General features: G+C 51.6%; 1 protein-coding gene across 16 annotated transcripts in view; it reads left to right on the plus strand.

Moving 5' to 3' along the window:
* Positions 1-20,028, plus strand: part of PLEKHA6 (pleckstrin homology domain containing A6) — a 125,704-nt gene that overhangs the window by 86,336 nt on the left and 19,340 nt on the right. For 11 of the 16 annotated variants that reach the window (XM_061187448.1, XM_061187452.1, XM_061187449.1 and 8 more), the window contains 7 exons: positions 3,457-3,561; positions 4,233-4,305; positions 6,821-6,921; positions 10,529-10,731; positions 12,243-12,725; positions 14,281-14,797; positions 15,276-15,362. In XM_061187448.1, the coding sequence (XP_061043431.1) occupies positions 3,457-3,561; positions 4,233-4,305; positions 6,821-6,921; positions 10,529-10,731; positions 12,243-12,725; positions 14,281-14,797; positions 15,276-15,362 (1,569 nt within the window). The remainder of the gene's footprint in view (positions 1-3,456; positions 3,562-4,232; positions 4,306-6,820; positions 6,922-10,528; positions 10,732-12,242; positions 12,726-14,280; positions 14,798-15,275; positions 15,363-20,028) is intronic. The other 5 variants (XM_061187456.1, XM_061187454.1, XM_061187450.1 and 2 more) reach the window with 4 other exon arrangements.

The following is a 20,028-nucleotide window of genomic DNA, read 5'->3' on the forward strand; positions in this document are numbered from 1 at the left end:
TCTGCCATTATATGTGGGTTTTTACAAGTAAAGTACAGAAAATAATTTCATTTCCCAGTTTGGGAGGTACTTTATGATAAACCCCAGTTTCTTCTTTCCTTCCTTCTGCAAGTATTTACTAAGTGCTTATTGATAGCTGGGCACCTTGCTAGGCTCTGGTGATAAAGAGATGAACAAAACAAAAGTTTTTCCCTACAAAGAGCTCACAGTCTCGTACGGGAGGCAGAAAGTCCACAGTTCTGTTGCAGTGTGACAGATTCTAGACTATGAGAAGATTCTGAGAAGAGGAAGCAGCAACTACTCTGGGAGAACAGGGAGGTTTCGTGGACATGGGGGGCCTGCACTAGGCTGTGAAGGATGAGTTGGGATTTGGTAGTGGACAAGGGAAGTGGGGTTCCCCCGCCTCCCATGGTGAGCAAAGCCCTAGGGAGATGGGAGAGAACCACTCGGAGTTTGGCATGACCAGCGGTGGTGCCTTTCTGGTGGAGTGGCAGAAAGTGGGTGGTGGCCCAGCCAGATCTTGTAGACCTGTCCTTGTGTGCTGTGCTGAGGATTGGAATTCTCTCCTAAGTGACGAGAGGTAGTGAGAAATTTTAAGCAAGAGAGTAGTATGATTAATAAAGTATTTTTAGAAAGATAACCTTAGTTCAATACAGAGGGTAGACAGCCAGAAGAGATGACAGCCCATGAGGCACCAACAGCGGCACTGGAGAAGAAAGGACAGGCTTGAGATCCATTAAGAAGACAGACTTGTCAGCCCTGCGTAAATGATGGTGTGGAGGAATGGAGGGAGGAGGGGACGGTGCGAGCTTGTTCAGAGTTCTGGTTTGGGCCACTGGGTAGATTGTGGCCCAGTCACTGAGATGAGAAATACGGAAGAACAAGTTTGGTTAGAAAGAGGATGAGTTTGGTTTTGCGCTTATTTAATCCTAGCTGGACAACTAGTGAGCAAATGGACTGGGACAAATGAATCTATATCTACATTCATTCTAGCAAATGAATCTAGATATGGATTAGGGAGTTTTCAGCATATTGCTGGCAGCTGAGGCAATGGGTATGGATGACATTACACAGGCACAATGTATGACGAGAATAAAAGAGTAAGTTTGAGGTCTATCAACACTTAGAGTGGAGGTGGAGATTGAGAAGGACTGGCCACAGATGCAGATATTGGAAAGTAAGAAATAGTGCCCCAGAAACCAAAAGAAGAGTTTCAGGAAGGACATAAAGGTTCACATTGTTGGTGCTTAAGAATGTCAGGGACTGAGTGGCCTGAGCTGACATCGCAGGGACCATTTCTGAAAAGAGGTGGAGGAGGTTTAGGAGTAAAGGGAGGAGAGGAAGTCAGGACTCTTCCCAGCAGCCTATCTCTGAGGAGAAAGAGAGGGAAGGGAGGGAAGGTGTTACCTGACGGGGACAGTTGGTGGAGGGTAGAGGGGGCAGTCAGGTGTGTGTGGGTGCGTGAGGGCCAGTGAGAAGGAGGAGAGAGAACGATTGAGAGAGACAGAGACAGACAGTGAGAGAGAGGAGAGAGAGAGATTGAGAGAGAGAAACAGAGACAGACAGAGACAGAGAGAGAGACAGACAGAGGGATGCTTTAAGATGAAGAGACCTGAGCATGTTTGCTTAGGAGAAGCAGCCAGTGGAGGAGGAAAAAATGAAGACAGATTTGAGAGGTTATCAATGAAGCAAGTCTCAGAGGAGACAGCAGGCTGGACCCAATAGCCTTGGAAAGGAGGAAAACACCTCTTCTTCTGACATTGAAGGGAAAGAGACAAGGAGAGTGGTAAGGGCAGTAATTTTCTGGGTAAAAGGGTGTGAAATTGAGGAAGCGCGTGTCTGACAACCTCAATTTTCTCTGTGGGGGAGGATCCAAGCCACTGCGGGGAAGGCAGAGGCAGGCAGGTCGCTGGGCTCGGGAGAGAGGTGAGGGTGTGCAGCGGAGCACCGGGGACCGAGGGGTCATGGTGGCCTCGTCTGTACTGTGGTGTGATTGTTCTCCAGCAGCACCATAATCTGGCTGTGAGTGCAGGGAGGGTGGATAATTTGATTAATCTGGGATTTAGAGTTTCAGAGAAGGTCAAGCGGAAAGGCACTGGATAGGGTGTTGGTGTTGGAGAGTGCGGTTGATCTATTCCACCACGGGGCCTAGGCTTTGTAGGGAAACAACTAACACCAGGAGGTAGCTCATGGATCCAGGAAAAAAAGGCAAGGATTGAGGAGTTGGGGATCACAGTGGAGTAGAAAAGCTGGTGTCGTTGAGGGATGGAATGAGACAGCCCAGAGGATGGGATGCTGTGATCAGAAGATGGGGATATGAGAATTGACAATGCTGGTGGTGAAGGGGCTTGGGAGCTGGCCAGGTCTAAGGTGTTGCCATGGGAGTGAGTTGCTGGGGTGGAAGTGGAGGATTTTGGACTTGAGGACATCAAGGTAGTTTAAAGTTAGGCCACTGGATGGGTCATCCTCCCTCTCACTGTGGAGCAATGAAATTGTCCACGGTGATGGCAAGACTTAGAATGGAGAGGATGACTGATATCAAAATCCTCAGACTCTGAAAAAATGATCTAGAAGCTGATAGTGGTGAGAAGGGCTAAACAGTGAAAGATCACTGATACTTCGAGAAAGAGAGATTGTTGCCAGAATGTGGGGAACTCCCTGTGGCAATAAGGAGCTAGGAGAACACCCGTACATCCTCCCTGCTCTGTGGTGTGTTGGACATTCAAGAATGAATAGGGGGCTTCCCTGGTGGCGCAGTGATTAAGAATCCGCCTGCCAATGCAGGGGACACGGGTTCGAGCCCTGGTCCGGGAAGATCCCACGTGCCGTGGAGCAACTAAGTCCGTGCGCCACAACTCCTGAGCCTGCGCTCTAGAGCCCGCGAGCCACAACTACTGAGCCCACGTGCCACAACTACTGACACACGCCTAGAGCCTGTGCTCTGCAACAGGAGAAGCCACTGCAATGAGAAGCCTGCACACCTCAACGAAGACCCAACACAACCAAAAATAAATAAATAAAATAAATACATTTATTAAAAAAAAAAAGAATGACTTGGGCTTGGAGAAGATGATGACGTAGGGAATTTACTTGAAGTTGAATGGGTCTGAGAAAGCATTATGAAAGAGGTAAGGAGTAAGGACAGTAGAGAAGGATAGGCCAGGAGTGAAATGAAATATCTTATTTTCTCCTTAAGAAAAAACAAAAAACACACATCGCTGTGAGACAGGTAGGACTATAATTTTGAGCCCAATTTTAGAGATAAGAAAAAGAGCCAAAGAATTGAAAGGCCGTGCCTTGAGTTAGTAAGAGATCCAAGCTTCTCACCTGGGCCTCTTAACGTGAGGGCCCCCAGGGCCCTGGAGAGGGATAGCTCCCACCAAGGGCAGCTCCCCTTGCGGGTGGAGCAGGAAGGAGGAGAGGAAGAGTTAAGCTGCCTGCTCTCTGCATCCCTAGGCCACCCGGACGTCCCGCAAGGCCATTGCTTTCGGCAAGCGCTCGCACTCCATGAAGCGGAACCCCAGTGCTCCTGTCACCAAGGCAGGCTGGCTTTTCAAGCAGGTGAGGCCTCCTATTCCATTCTGCCCACCGCATCCCTGCATTCTCCTCATAGCGCCGTAATTCCTCTGTGGTTATAACAGCCCATGTATATTTTGCTATGTCCTTCCAGGTCCTATTTTGGTATATCTCTGTGAAATCTCCTAATTTTATAAAGGCTCAGAGAGGTTGAGTATCTTCCCAAAATCACACAGAGAAATTAGTGTTATATTTGGGAATTCAGCCAGGTGTCCTGATGGGCAGATGCAATGACTTTGAAATACGCTGTCATCAACCCTATCAGAGCAACCCAGTGGCTCAGTCAGCAGGGCCCTCTTGCTATGAAGGGAGGGGGTTGTCTCCTCTAAGTCTAGGGGTCCAGTTCTCCTCGTTGACCTGGCCACTATCCCTGCCTGACCTTCTGCTCACTCTTTCTGGCTCATCGCTGCACCGTTTATCTTCCCTGGGGGAGACACTGAGGCCCAGAATGACAGAAGTGGAAGGTCACAGGCAATAACGTAATGTCATTCCCTGCCTCTGAGGGCTCTTGGGGGTTGCTGCCACTTGTTAGTGGCAGAGCTGCAAGCAGAGGCAGGATGTCCTTATAATGAGTGCAGCACTCTTTCCACTGCACACACCCACCTCCCCAGGCCCAGGTCACAGACTATCCTGTCTATTCCCCACTTCTCCTGCAGGCCAGCTCCGGGGTTAAGCAGTGGAATAAGCGCTGGTTCGTCCTGGTAGATCGCTGCCTCTTCTACTATAAAGGTGAGCTTGCACCTGGCACTGGCAGGGGCTGTGGGAATCCAGGGCCCCCTCTTTCTCATTCTGCCCTGTCGCAGAGCTCGGTTTCTGATGGATGTTGGGGGTCGGGGGGGCACATATCCCCTCTGTGGTCTCCGGCACCAGTGGCACGTGACAGGGGATAAAGACAAAGCTCACTTGCTCACTCATTCACTCACTCATTTCACATTCGACAATATTTACCGAGTGCCTACTAGATTTCAGGCAGAGTTCTAGGCCCTGGTGGGTGGTGTGGTGGATGAACAAGACAGTCAGATGACAGAAGGTGAAGTCCGGGGGAGGGCGTGGGTGGGAGAAGAAAAGGAGGAAGAAGAAGAGGGTCCCTGGCCATCACTAGCAGGTCACCTGCTAATTGGACCTTGTATGTTGAGCTTCCCCCGTCCCACTGGAATGTATGATCCAATCTGTGTAGGCAGGATTTTTTGGTCAGTTTTGTTCGCTGCTGTATCCACAGCACTGAAAACAGCACCTGTCACATAGTAGGTGCTCAATCAATGTGGAGTAAATGATTATCCCCCAGCTTCTGCCCTCTTTGCCCACCCCAACACTCACTCCCTTTCCTCCCCCACAGAAAGGAGGGCAAAACTCTTATAACTTTGGTGCAGCAACCTCTAGGAAGTTATTTTTAAAGTATGTACAGCAACAATATGTCAAGGAGGGCAGGGAGGAACTAGTGAGGGTTGATGACAGTGACGGTTCTGTCACACTGATGCCGTGCAAGGAGGCCTGGGCGCTGAGGAGAGGATAAAATGATCTAGCAGCAGGAGTGGCTGTTTCCTTTTCCTCCATGCCCTGGGAATGGCAGAGCTCTGATTTCTCCAGGTGTCCTGGGAGCAATTCACTGAATCATTAACTTTGGCAAACAAAGGTTGTACCCAGTGACCACCCCCTGCCCTTAGAACACTGCTGTCCCTGTGCCCTGAGGCACCTGAATCCCAAGGAGAGAGATCAGGAAGGGGATGCACATCCAGGGTCTAGTCACAGAGGAAACCCCAAGATTGAGGGAGAAGAATCTGCTCAGGCTGGGCCCGAGGATGTAGGGCCGCACAGGAGCCAGAGTATAACGGAAGCTGGAGGGAAAGCCAGGGTCTCTGCAGGGAAGGCACTCTGGGCCTGGTGTGAGGGGAGAAACTTATGAAACTCTGAACTCAAGGGACATGGAGATGGGGGGTCACTATGCATGGAGAGATGCTCTCAGGAGACCCCTAAACACTGGCCTGGACTCAGCCAGGCAGGGGGCCCACCTCCTCCTGGGGATGATGGCCTCTGCCTTCCTGAAGAAGCTCTGGGTTTCCAGCCCTCCTGTTCCTTTAGCTTAGTCCATCCTCTGGGTACCATGCCGAGGTCTGCCCAGGAAACTGGACCTTGGGCTAAGTATCTTGTGCAAGTGATGAGTAAGGGGAGAAGGGGAACTAGTGGAGTCTGTAACCCCTGTGAGATTTCTTCTGAACCCTAGCTGAGGGTTTTACAGGGTCTCCAGCCCCAGGAATAAAGAGCTATCCCAGGGAAGTGGGGAGGGTCTTGCCATGGCCTCATAGTTAGCCCCAACCTCATGGTTCCCACACAGCACCCCTACCCTTTCGGTCTCCTGCTGATAGCTGGGGGCCTGACTAGCTAATCCATCAGGCTCCTTTGGAGATTCGGGATGAATTACGCAGCAGCCTGATTGTTAGCCTGCTCCTGGGGATCAGAGGGCCAGAGTGCCATACAGGGGCATGTCTTCTGTGCAGACATGGGGACTGTAAAGGGGAGGGGTCTAGTCAGGAGAAGACAAAGCAAGCTGCCAGGTGCCTGGGAGAACCTTAGAGACAGTTACCCAGAAGAGCCAGAGCCAAAGATTCGAGCATCCACTCTACCGCGCCCCATCCCATTATATCCTGTTCCATGTGTCACTGTTGGAATCACCTTGTTTGGAGAGGCACTGTGGATGGGAGGGAGGTTAAGAATGCTAGCTCAAAAGTCAGACTTCTTGGGTTAAAGACTAATCCACCACTTTCTACTTAAGAAACCTTGGACAAGTTATTTAATCTTTCTGTGTCTCAACCTCCTTACCTATAAAATGGAGATCATAAGAGTACCCATTCATAGGATTGTTGGGCAGGTTAAATCCATTAAGCCTTTAACTTAGAACAGTGCCTGACATATAGCAAGCACTCCAAAATGTTGGCTCTTCTGTGCTTGTTTGCTTGCGTACTGGAATGTGAGCTCCCCAAGTGTGGGTGCTACTACTCTCGCATTCACCTCTACAGTCCTCAAGTCTAGAACAGTGCCTGGAGGGCTGCCACGCTCCCCAGCTCCAGGGAGTGTGCCTCTTGCTGTGCAGAGCACGCCCCGTGTGGTTGTGTGGTGGCCCCAAGTGCCTGACAAATAGTAGATGAGTAACAAATATTTGTTGGTATTTATCCTAATAGGGCTGATACCCTCCCCTCCCCCCCCCCAACACACATACATCTCACTTGTGCCTCTATTTCCTTGACAGATGAGAAGGAGGAGAGCATCCTGGGCAGCATCCCCCTCCTGAGCTTCCGGGTGGCTGCGGTGCAGCCCTCAGACAACATCAGCCGAAAACATACCTTTAAGGTCAGTTGGCCTTCCTCTCCCAGGTCAGGTAGGGGAGGGAGGCCGGCTCTTCTAGAGCACGCAAGAATGGAGCAAGATCAAGAGCCACCTCCTTAGGAATCCCAAGTGGTAGTATTGGGGGGAGAGGCAGTGGTCCCCGGGCTCAGTACAGGCTGTTGTAAGGCTCACGTGAGGCTGTGCCGGGACCCCTTCCTCTTCTCTCCCCAGGGTGGGCCTGTACAGATGAGCTTCAGTGGTACCACAGTCTTTCCTGGGGGAGAATTAGTTATGTGCTGAGGCCATGGACCCTCTGCCCGGCGGCCTGGCACCTAGGAAATCCCTCACAGCAGAGGCAGGAACTGTGGGCGGGTGGGTTTCTAAGATCCATTCTGGAAAGTCTTCCTCCCCACTTTGGGCCCAGGGAATTAGACCCCCAGTCAAACTTACTCAAAGGGTCTCAGATGTAAGTTGTTCACTACTATTCAGTGTACAGCACATTCCCACTGGCCCATGTAAGGGCTCTCAATTTGTCATTTGTCCTCACTTTCCTTTTTTCCCTTTGCCCTTCAGCCTTGCTGCCTGCACCCTGTCCCCTCTCCAGCCCTTGTCATGGGCCAGCACCCTAGTATTTTTGCCACCTTGGAAAATGGGTTTGGTAGGCCTGTGTTTTTTAGTTTCCATAAATGACATGCTCTAATTAAAAAAAAAAAAAAAAAATCTTTGCAGAAAGTTAGGAATTGAGTTTCATTATAATTGAAAGCTACAAACCTCACAGAGACACAATTTGAGGGAATAAGGGCCCAGGGAGATAGACCTCACCTGCCTGCTCAGCGTCACTCCTCGGAACCCCTGGGGGATCCACCCATCAAAGACGGGACTGCAGCTGTCTCATCCTAGGCCAGTGTTTTTCCACATTTAAAAATTCATGGCCCATTAAAAACAATGAAAATTCCATGCCCTTTTCATATTTTATGATGCAAAGATCATAGGTTCTTTTTCATTTTCCATATATAAAATTATGATATCAACCATGTATTTTCTTAGTACAAAGCCCTCTCTCCCCCAGTTGAGAATTGCTGTCCAAGACCCTGAAAACCCACAGGTTACTCGAGGGCAGCATCCGAGTTCCTGGGGCCCCAGAGACTCTGCCCTTTCTGTCCTTCAGCTCTGGTCACCTGGCCACAGAGAGGTGGGCAGACACACAGATGCTGCTCCGGGGAACAAAGAGGGACTTCTTAGGCACATAATTAGTTTCCAGCCTCCAAGGGTCCTGTCTGCAGAATGAATAATCAATAAAACACTGGCTCCAGGGAGCCGGATTTTAGCTGGGGAAATAGGAACAGGCTGTTTAACCAACAACAAACAGGCCTGCTATACACAGACACGCACACACACCCACACAGTCAGACAGCCTGTCTTACCCTTCCCGTCCAGACCTGTGCGCGCGCGCGCACACACACACACACACACACACACACACACACTCCAGCTCGGGAGCTCTGCCGGCAGCCGCATTAGAACAACGTCCCAATGACTGACACACCCCTCCATAAACCCCAGATCTCTGTGCCCATCAGCCCCTCTCCTCCTTCCTTTTCCCCTGAGGAGTGCACTGCCTCTTTAAAACCCAACTCTGAGGGCTGTGCTCAGTGGCCCACAAAAGGTTCGGATTGTGGCTATTCAGTGGCCTTTCCCCAGGGAAGGGAGGGGAGATGAGACAGATGGGGGGCTTGTCCTGCTGGGGCCACCAAGCGAAACCCTCAGATGGCCAGTAATGAGCCAGCACTGTTCCCACCCAGCCTGCTGCTGAATGGCCTTCCTCTGTCCCTGCACAGCCCCATGGGGGCTCTGTGGGCTCATCCATGGGGGCACCTCCCTCAATTCTCTGGTCCCCTTTCATGCTTCCAGGCTGGTGCCCTCTCCTGGCTCCCCATCAATCACCCTGTCTTTTCCCAGGCCCTCTGCCTTCTCCTGTCACAAGCTGTTGTTCCCGTGCCTTTGCTCTCTCCTTGTTTCCCCGTGGGTATGTTTTGTCCTCCAGCTTGACCGTGAGCTCTTCAAGTGCTAAGAGCGTGTCTTTGCTTTCCCTGTGACTGGTGCCCAGAGCAGAGCTCTGCACACACAGGATGCTCACTGGATGCTTAGCTGCCACTCCTACCAGCCCAGGACACACCCACTCATCCCACCTGTGTGTCTCTCTCCTCTACAGTAACCCTGTGTTCTCCACCCCAGAGGCCTTGCCTGGGCCCCTACTCTCCATATCCCTGTGCAGTTTCAACCCCCAGATGCCTCCTTACAACTTCACTGGCTTTTTGTCAGCACCTCCCTGTCTCTGCCTTCCTGCTGGGCAGCCCTGCTGGAGGGTGGGGACTGGCCGGATCCAGAGGAAGGAGGCCCATCTCTGTCCTTAGAGAAGTAGGATGCTCCCTCACTGGGTAATGGCTCCTGTGGAAAGACATCATGGGCTGGGGAAGGTGCTGAGGAAAAGTGAAGGTCCGGCTGGGAAAGCACTCGAAGGGTGTGGATTTGACACTTTTGCTTAGGAGAACCCTGGGGCTTGGTCAGAGGAGCCCTGTCTTCTCTCCTTCCAACCCCCAGAGACCCAGGATTTAGCACCCAAGGGGTCATAGGCCAAAGTGAAGTCCACATCTGAGACTCTTAAACACTTTTGGGTCTCTCATGTTGAATGGGATGAACAAGGCTAGCTGCTTTTTCTGGGTGATTGGTCTCACCTAGGAAGTGTTCTGAGACCCCAGAAAGAATCTAGCACTGGAGCGTCTTTTCCTCGTGGACCCTCCCCATCAAACAGATGCATCAGTTAAGGCCAGAGCAAAATCTCGAGTTGTTTACAGTTGCAGGGCTGGTCGGGAACAGAGCTAGGATTAGCACTGGGCTGCCCTGCCTTCTCTCCTCAAGCAACCCAGGTTTGCCGGGTGCAAGCTCTCCACCCCCACTCCTGGTGGGCTGACCTGAGCCTTGCTGGGTGCTGAGGTCCCAGTGGTGACACTGAGTAGAAGGGGCTAGTCTGAATAGCTCCCCACTTCCCTCTGCTCCTCAACGTTCCTGTCACGTCTCCTGTCTCTCCCTCTGGTGTTCGGTTGACCTGTTCTCTGCTTCTCCTCCTTCTGGCCGCGTGAGGACCCTTCCTCTGGACAGGAGCTGGCTTCTGGGTTACCGCCTGCTGCGCCTGCTTGCAGCCGCCAACTAGGTAGCGTGCTCTGACTGTCTGTGCATGCCCCCCGTGTGCCCGCGCTGTCCCGCTGCGCGGAAAAGAGTGCCAGCTTCTCAGAGGCTGAGCTGGGGCCGAGACTGGCATGTGGTTGTGGTAGGGGGGCATCTCTCCCGGGCATGGGGTAATTGCCGTTCAAATCAAACATGGAATTTGATGGGAGAGCGGGCGAGGTAATTGTCCCTCAGGTGGGGCAGGTCAGCTTACCTGGCTATTGAGCTGCCTAGTGGTGTCCAGAGAGCTAGTCAAGGCAGATACTTGGATGCCAGCTGGAGCACTTGGGACAGCTGTGGGCCTCCTCACATTGCCCTGAGCTCCATATGGGGCGAAGAGCTGCAGGTCAGGGGAATGACCTGCCTGACCACCTGTCCTGTGGGCGTGGGTGTCTTCTCCCCACAGGTGACTGTGTGCTGGGTGAACGAGGCTGGGGACAGTTCCACGCACTGCCTCTCCCCACAGGCTGAGCACGCCGGGGTCCGCACCTACTTCTTCAGTGCCGAGAGCCCCGAGGAGCAGGAGGCCTGGATCCAGGCCATGGGGGAGGCTGCCCGAGTACAGATCCCCCCAGCCCAGAAGTCGGTGCCCCAAGCTGCACGTCACAAGTGAGTGCCGGGGACTGGGCATAGGTGTGAGGACTGCTATTAGAGAGAGAGAGGAGGGGTGAAGAGGCGCCCATCTCTATGCCCTTGCTGAGCCCAGCATGTGGACTTGAACCTCTGAGAACATGTGAACCAACTCCTTGCCTCCCAGCAGGGTGCCTGGCTAGTGATTTCAGAGCCTGTAGTCTCTTTTCCCCTGGCCAGCTCCTCCTCTTCTCTCTGAGCTGGTGGAGGCCAAGAGAGAAGCCAGGTTCCATCTGGGACTGGCCAGGAGCCAAAGACCAGGGTCATTTGCTCGTTTTGTTATGCATACAGCCCTTGTGGGACTCAGGTTTGAATCCCAACTTGGCCACTTGCCCACTGTGTGACCTAAGTGTAAGTTACTTAACCTCTGACCCTCAGCGACAATAATTATAATCCAACCTCATAGGGTTGTTGTGAGGACTCAATAGTATAGGTAAAATGCTTGACATGCAGCAAGCACTCAGTATGTGACTGCTCCTGTCACTTCATCCCGTCATCACCCGGAGTCTCAGCACCTGTCTCTACTTGAACTGGGCATTGAGTCTTAAGTTAGATGTTAACAGGGATCCAGCAGAAGGAAGTTTTACAGTATAGACTCCAAGTCTGTGTACATGTCTTGAAAATGTTTACCAAGCAGTGTCTCAACAAGGATGCTTGACTATGTTGAATTGGGGAAGGTGTAGGGAAAACATTGTCATGAGATTCCATCTTTGCTTTGACCAAGGGGTGGAATTCCAGAACTTCACTCATTCTCTTCATAAATATTTACTGTAAATAGAAATGTGTATAGGGTGCTAGGAAAACAAGGTAGGAAAAGTCTGACAAGCTCCTACCTCATGGAGCTTATACTCTAATAGAAAGTCCTGGAAGATGCTTGTTTGGGAGAGGGGAACTAGCCTCTTTCTATGCCTGTGAAGTTTGAGGCAACAGCTTCAGCCCCTGGTGCTCCTGCCATGTTTGATCTCACACAGTCCTACGCACCCTGCCAACGAGGAGTCCAAGACTCGTGGAAGTTAAGTAACTTTCTAAAGGAGAGAGGGCTGACCTGTCACAAACCTCTGCAGCTGAGACATCAAGGATGGTTCCGATTATGTGTGGTGCATAGTGCACACCAAGTGAGGGGGGCTGGATCAGGGACAGACTACAGGAGAGACCTAGTCTGGGTGAGGTTAGTCTCGGCCATAGCTAGGAGGCTGGACTCAAGGCGTTCCAGCAGAAGGGAGCGGAGGGTGACACACGAGGAGGACCACGAGGGCAAGACGAGCACATATGCACAGGCAAGCTTGGATTATGCTTTATAATTGCCCAGGCTGGAGCAAGAATATAAAATGGTAGGATTTAGGAAACAGAATTGGAATTCATTGAATCCTGTTTCCATCACTGCCTTCCTGTCCATCCTTCTGCACTCCTTTTCTCCTTCCCAGTTTCCCCCCACCTGAACTCCATGCTGGGCTGGAGTCCCTTACAACATCTCCCTTGGCATCCCACAGCCACGAGAAGCCAGACTCTGAGAACATCCCACCCAGCAAACACCACCACCAACCCCCCCAAAACAGCCTTCCCAAGCCTGAACCAGAGGCCAAGACTCGAGGAGAGGGTGATGGCCGAGGCTGCGAGAAGGTGGAGAGGAGGCCTGAGAGGCCTGAAGTCAAGAGCGAGCCTCTGGTGAAAGCCAATGGTGTCCACGCTGGACCAGAACCAGCCTCAGACCCGGGCAGCCCTTACCCTGAGGGCCCAAGGGTCCCAGGAGGGGGGGAGCGGCCCACCCAGCCCAATGGCTGGCAGTATAGCTCCCCAAGCCGGCCGGGGAGCACAGCTTTCCCACCTCAGGACTCAGAGAGTGGGGGGCACCGGCAGAGCTTCCCGCCACGTGCCAACCCCGACAAAATCGCCCAGCGCAAGAGCTCCATGAACCAGCTTCAGCAGTGGGTGAACCTGCGCCGAGGGGTGCCCCCTCCTGAAGATCTTCGGAGGTGAGGCCTGGTGGGGTGGGATGGAGTGGGGATGGTGTTCCGGCTGGGGGCTGGGGCTGGGGGAGTGACATGGAGGCACCCTCTGTTGGAAACCTTCTGGAAGCCAGGCTGAATTGGGAAACCAAGAAAACCCCAGGATTCCCTGCTTGCCCAGATGCTTACTAACCCCATGGTTCCATCTGCAGAGTTTGCCCCCTGCCCCTGATTCTTGCTCCCTCTGTCTACTTCCTTCAGAGGAAGGGACAGAGCACCCAGTGCCTCTCACAGGACGTTGGGCAGCCTGAAACATGCAGGCAGTCACAGCGAGGGGCCTTTAAAGCTGTTCCAGCCAGACATCCGTCCGTGCTTCCCACCCTTGTACAGCATCCAGTGTTTCTACCAATGTGAGACTCACTAACTGCCAAGGCAACTCACTCTGTTTTTGAAGCTCTGTTTGCAAGCCATTATTTATAAGCAGTTTTTAAAAAAGAAAAATGTTGCCACTCATTGGCCCTAGTTCTTCCCAATAGACCAATTTACTTCTTTATCTAGTGACTGGCTTTCAAATATTTGAAGACATTTATTGGACCTGATTGTGTTGATCAGGGCAAGTGGGGCTGCCGCTCCTTCCCTGGGGGTCTGGGCAGCTCCAGGGGCTGCAGGTAACAGCCTCAGGAGGGCAGCTCACTGCGGTGGTCTGCCCTGCCCTGGGGAGAGCGCCTCACTAGGGTTGAGTCCCAGGAACGGACTGGTTGGGTCCTTGACAGGATCATAAAATCAGCGAAGGCGTCCCTTTGTGCCTCCTCCGTTGTCCCCCTCCAGGTGCCTGGTGCACTAGTGCTCCCTTCTGCTCTTAGCCTCTCTGGAAAGAATCTGATAAATTGGTTCATGCTGAGACAGAGATGGCTAATACGGCTTAAAGTTTCTCCCCAGGGAGACAAAGAGACATCTTTGTCTTTTTTTTTAAAAAGGAATTCCTTTATTTTTATTTATTTTTATTTATTTATTTTTGGCTGTGTTGAGTCTTCGTTTCTGTGCGAGGGCTTTCTCTAGTTGCGGCAAGCGGGGACCACTCTTCATCGCGGTGCGCGGGCCTCTCACTATCGCGGCCTCTCTTGTTGCGGAGCACAGGCTCCAGACACGCAGGCTCAGCAGTTGTGGCTCACGGGCCCAGCCGCTCCGTGGCATGTGGGATCCTCCCAGACCAGGGCTCGAACCCGTGTCCCATGCATTCACAGGCAGACCCTCAACCACTGCACCACCAGGGAAGCCCATCTTTGTCTCTTTTAAAGAGACAAAGATGGAAGCTCTGAATGGTGAAATTTCTGGCCTCAGGGAACTAACTGGTTGAGGGGGAGAGCTTTGAGGACAGGTCTTTCCTTGCACTTCTGGAAACGAGCCTCCGTGCCTGGGCAGTGGGCGCCCCCGTATGCTCGCAAGGTCAGCCTAGGGCACCATTCACCTAGTCAGACCCCACTCTAGGCTGGAGGACAAGGAGGAGGGGCTGGGGCACGGGCAGGGGTCTGGGGGCGTGCCCATTTTGTCTGGCTTCCTTACAAAGTCCTCTCTGTGTCAGTCCCTCTAGGTTCTACCCTGTGTCCCGTAGGGTCCCTGAGTATTACAGCCCCTACTCCTCCCAGTACCCTGATGATTACCAGTACTACCCGCCAGGGGTACGGCCCGATAGCATCTGCTCCATGCCGGCCTACGATCGGATCAGCCCACCCTGGGCCCTGGAGGACAAGCGGCACTCCTTCCGGAATGGAGGCGGCCCCGCCTTCCAGCTGCGGGAGTGGAAGGAGCCTGCCGGCTATGGGCGGCAGGATGGCACCACCTGGATCCCCAGCCCCTCCCGGCAGCCTGTCTATTACGATGAACTGGATGCCGCCTCCGGCTCCCTGCGCCGCCTGTCCTTGCAGCCCCGTTCCCACTCTGTGCCCCGCTCGCCAAGCCAGGGGTCCTACAGCCGCGCCCGCATTTACTCCCCCGTCCGCTCACCCAGTGCCCGTTTCGAGCGGCTGCCGCCTCGCAGTGAGGACATCTATGCTGACCCTGCTGCCTATGTGATGAGGCGATCCATCAGCTCCCCCAAGGTGAGCCACCAGCCTTCCCCTCCTTCCTCAGCCCCTGAGATCCCCCAGAAGCCTAAGACGATCTGCTGAGAAGAGGTGGAGATGCAAGGGCATCTGGGGACATGGGGTCACTGGGCTGTGTCAGCAGGACCAGGGATGCTGCCCAGGGGGAGCCACTGACCTTGCAGTTCTGTCCATAGGAGAGCAGCCTTGGGGGCTTTGCCTTGCCCCTGAGTAGGAACACTGCTCTCTGTGCCCATCCCCAGACTGTACCAGGAGCCCTAATTCTATATAAGAGGACAGAGAGTTCTATCTTTTCAAATCTTGAGGACCTGGACAGATCATTGCAAGGATATTGCAATGGTTAAAGGCTGTCCATTTTAGTTTGAAATCTGCTCTGGGACAGGTTACAAACATCCCTAACCTTGAACTTCAGTTGGTGGGGAAGTCCATATCCCAGCCGGACCCCCTCACCTCTCCAATCCCCTTTCTCTTCCAGTATGATTACCTGGGAGACAGGCGGCCAGTCCCTGCAGGACTGTTCCCCTACAACTACCCACCATCCCCCACGGTCCACGATAAGATGGTACGTCCTCTCCTCCCACACCACTTCCCCTCAGGACCTCTCCTCCCAGGGCGGGGCCAAACTAGGGCAGACGCAGGGATGCTCTGTGCCCAATGCCTGGCCCATCTGGTCTTTAGCAGCCTCTGGATACCTCCTCCCTCCAGCCTGGACTCTAGCCCCAATATAGAGAGTGGTGCCAGTTACCCCTCCTCCTCTGTGACACAGGGCAGAGGAGCAGGGACAAGATCTGGAAGCGTGAAATGTCCCCATTCTCTCAATCTCAGAACAACTCCTTCAGCATGCAGAGGGGCCTGGACAGGGGGCTTAGGCTATGGGCTGGGAAGAAAAGTTAAGCTAGAGATCCCAAAACAGGCATGATCTTCTAGTCTTCCTCCCCCTAAGCATACTTGCTTCAAGCTTGTCCTTGCCTGGAATGTCACTTTGGGGGGAAAGAGACTAGAAGTCGGATTGAGGAAGAAAAGATTTTCCATACTGTGTCTCCTCCTACTTTCTCTCCCCTTTCTACTTGTGTCTCTTCCGGGAATTTGTTCTCCTGAGAATTTTTGTCTCCACCTGGAGAACTCGATGCAGATGCTCCACCTGGGGAGTTGGGGAGAGCCACTGGAACCAACCGGCAGAATCCTTGTCCCCGACGGCCTGTTACTGACCCCTCTCTCTGAGTCTCCTCTGCCGGTGTCCAAACTCTATAGCCAAGACACACAGCAAATGCACCCATCCATAAACAGTGGATTTTCCAGAAAACTCAGAAAAAGCTCCAGGAAGTGCTGACTAGATGGCTTCAGTGGTGCTTCCCTCTCCCAGGGCAGGGCCAGGCCAACCCAGGAGCCTTGGAGTGTGTCCCTTCTCTAGCTGGGCTTGTCCAGCAGACAACCTCTGTGGCTGCCCGCACCCTTCCCCCCTCCCTTCCCTAAACTCCTCAAGGCCAGAGAGGCCTCTCTTTGTCGCTGCCCAGCTAACTCTTAACTGCTTTGCTTCCTTTTTATTGTTTTCTTTTGTCCTGTTCCTGTTTGTTTGTGTTGCTGTTGGGCCTCGGGCTCCGGGTAGGATGAACTTTTAGACCTTCAATTGCAAAGAAACCTAGAGTATTTGGATCAGCAGGTAGGCAGAGCTGGTGCCCCTTACCATCCCCCTGCCCTCCCTTCACGTCTCCCTGCTCCTCCCCGCCTCCTCATCCTCCATCCATTTGACAACCTTTGTTGGCAAAAGCAGGACACAACAAAGTGGCTTATATTTTGGTTTGCACCTTCACACCCCTTCTGTGCAAAGCCCTTTAGGGCAGCTGGGAGTTTCCTGGGGAAAGGAGAATTGTAAATTACCACATGAATAATTAATATCACCACCTATTTGTTCGGCCCAGATGGAACTGCCCCCAGGGGGCAGGCGGGGATTTGCATTTTTGCTGGATAGAGTTGCAGAGACAGGGAGGAGCTCTGTGCTGGGGCCCAAGAGGCTAAGGATTTAGTTCAGCCTGAATCTGGGAAGTTAGCCTATCCTATTCCACAGGTTGTGGTTAAACTCCACATTTTGTAAGCGAAGGACCACAGACCTGCCCTCCAATGATTTTTTAAATTATGGTAATTCAGTATATATTTTAGTTCCTCTGCAAAGTTCTTTTGTATACATGGCTCATGTTTTCCTGAGAATTCAGTGCTGTAGGCAGAGGGAATGTTATCAATCCAGTGTTACAGATGAGCATCCTGAAGAGGCAATGAGTGTCCCCATGTGATGAAAGCAATCGGCTGCCTGGGCTCTCACCTTTGGCTACCTTGCCTTTTGAGACTAAGGAGGCTGTGATACTGGGTTTAGACAGGCCAGGGGTCAATATGCTGGGCAATTTATATGAGCACATACTCATATTAAGATCTGTGCTACAAATCATGGGGGACCTGGATGTGTACCAGATCCAGGTGGAGGCAGCCTGGGGTGGTGGAAATAATAATGTTAGTAATAATAATAATAACAGTGGCAGCAGTTACGATAATTGGATGCTTCCTCCATGCCCTGCACTATTCTAAGCATTTTACAGATCCTAACCTTAATAACGACTCTGCAACGTAGGTATTGTTATTATCCCCATTTCGTAGGGGATATGATGAAACTAAAGCCCAGAGAGATCAAATAACGTGCCAAGGACACACAACCAGTGAACAACAGAGCTTGGATATGACTCTGAGCTTTTGACTCAGTTTACAGCTGAGGAAACATCTAACATGTGAAGAAGCTGGGGTTGAACCTCATCAGGATGATTTTGTGCTCTTAACATTGCAGAGAGAACCATAAACTTGATATCAGAGGACATGGCTGCAACTGCTGGTGGTTCTAGTCGCGAGCCATGTGACCGTCATCTCACACGGTCTCGGTGTCTCAGTGAGGTCGTCCTCATGGGAGCCCTTGGGTACTGGGAAGCATGATATACACATTTTAATCAGCAGTGATGGCTCCTGGCCCTCAAGAACATTGCATTTTAGTCCCAGAAGGAGCATGTGGTGTTGACACCATAAGCATTCTAGTCTATGTGGGGATGACTCCCGGCGGGCCTTCCTCCCCGCAGCCCATCCACACCGCTGGCTTTCCAAGCATTCAGTGCAGATGGCAGGGCCCCTTCCTGGGGGCTTCTGCCCTCACAGAGGGGCTGGGGGCTTCAGAAATAACCTTTCAGAGGACCTCTTCCTAGATAAATGATAATACTCTTAAAAGGCAGTCTTGTATGATAAGAAGAGTCCAGAACGTAGTCAGACACGGCACTCTAGTTCCAGCTGTGCCATTTACAGGGATTTTTTTTTTTAAACTTTGGTCTCTCTGGGTCTTTGTTTTCTCAATCATGAGACGGACATTGTAAGACCTGCCCTTTCTGCCTCACAGAGTTATTGGGAGAGTCAAGTGAGAATGTATATGAGAGCACTTTGGCAGGCATTGATGAGGGCTAGTGATTGCTACTATGATTATTTTATTGTTCTTTTTCTTCCAAAACTCAAAAATATTAATTGACCACCCTTGACCCCAGTGCTATATATAAGGTACTGGGTTAGGTGCTTTCTCACAAAATTTCTCCAACATTTTGGAGAGACAGAAGGTGACACACAGGAATCCTCCTAGAGGCAAGGCCCACATGGGCTGAACGATCCTGAAAGCCACAGCATGTGTGGGAGCAGGCCAGGGTGAGAAGACCCCTGCTTCCTTTATTGTTTTAGATCTACTGGTTGGGGAAGGAATGAGGTCTGTGGGTGACCAAGAAGAGCCTGGGCCTCCCTTGCCCTCTCAAAGCCTGATGTGTTGGTAGATCTGCCTTGTCCTACACACATACACATAAACACCACACACGGGACACAGGTATGACACACAGGCAGCAAACATAAACATACACATACCACATACAATCACACATACACCACACTGGCACACCCCATACACAACAAACACAATCTCATTCACACACACACACACACGCACATGCGCGTGCACAGCCTCTAAGAAGACAAGGACTGACTTGAGTTCAGATCCTCACAGAAAATGCGGTTGATGTCCTGTTGACTTTTAACCATTTTGCAAAGACTCAACCTCATATTACAATTGCTCTTTTTTTTTTTTTTTTTTTTTTTTTTTTTAAAGTGAACACATGTCCAAGATTTTATTTGACTCATGGACCCAGTAAGATATTACAACTAGTTCAGACAGGAACTCAACATACCACCTTTGCAGTCAGATAGGGATGCTGAAGTAAATTTGCAAATGGATGCAAAACTGGGCAATATTCATAGGGTTACAATTACTTGCATTTTACTAGATACAATTTGTATTTCTCTGGACAGAAATTGTTTGCATTACTATCAGTTTTCTGCAAATTCTACTTCTACAGAATTGTGAGATAGTCTTGTCAAGGACAAAGGTGGAGGGACTTCCCTGGCGGTCCAGTGGTTAAAGACTTCTTGCTTCTGCCACAGGGGGCATGGGTTCCATCCCTGGTTTCAGAACTTAATGAAGCTCAGGTTCTTGATGTCTCATCGCAGAAAGAATTCAGTGAGAGACAAAGTGATAGATAAGAAGCGGATTTATTTAGAGAGAAACACACTCCACAGACAGAGTGTGGGCCATCTCAGAAGGTGAGAAAGGCCCAATTGCTCTTTTAAAAGCCTTTTAAATCACACTTTATATCATAGAAAAAATTCCCAACTGGGCTAAAGAAGTAGCAAAATCAGATCCTAGGAAAGCCTTTTAAAATGCTCTAGAGCCTGTGAATGGGGTTGGAGGGGTGCCCCTCGCCCTGTCTACAGCGCGCAGAAGCAAGGCTGCTTTGGGGCTGCCGCCTACACAGGGCAAGAGGGAAACATGTGTGGGTCCAGCAAAGATTGGGAAGACAAGGGCAAAAAACGTGGGGGTTCCCTGAACCGTGACCTGAGAAGATCTGCCCTAAGGTGGCTCCGTCCCTTCCCTTACTCACTGCCCCTCCCCAAGAAGCTTTTCCTGCACAACTCCTCTCTGTCTTCTGCTGCCTTCTCCTGGAGATCAATTGAGTTAAAGGGACATAGCCAAGGACACTCCCTAATATGTTTACATTAGATGCTATCACACTGGAACCAGTGGGGGAAATGATGGCATTCCTGGTTGATTTGGTTGGCTCGTCCTCCCTCCCTCCCTGTCCCTCTCCCTCACCCTTCCTCTCTCCCTT

The sequence above is a fragment of the Eubalaena glacialis genome, chromosome 3 (genome assembly GCF_028564815.1).
Source record: "Eubalaena glacialis isolate mEubGla1 chromosome 3, mEubGla1.1.hap2.+ XY, whole genome shotgun sequence".
NCBI classification, from domain to species: Eukaryota; Metazoa; Chordata; class Mammalia; order Artiodactyla; family Balaenidae; genus Eubalaena; species Eubalaena glacialis.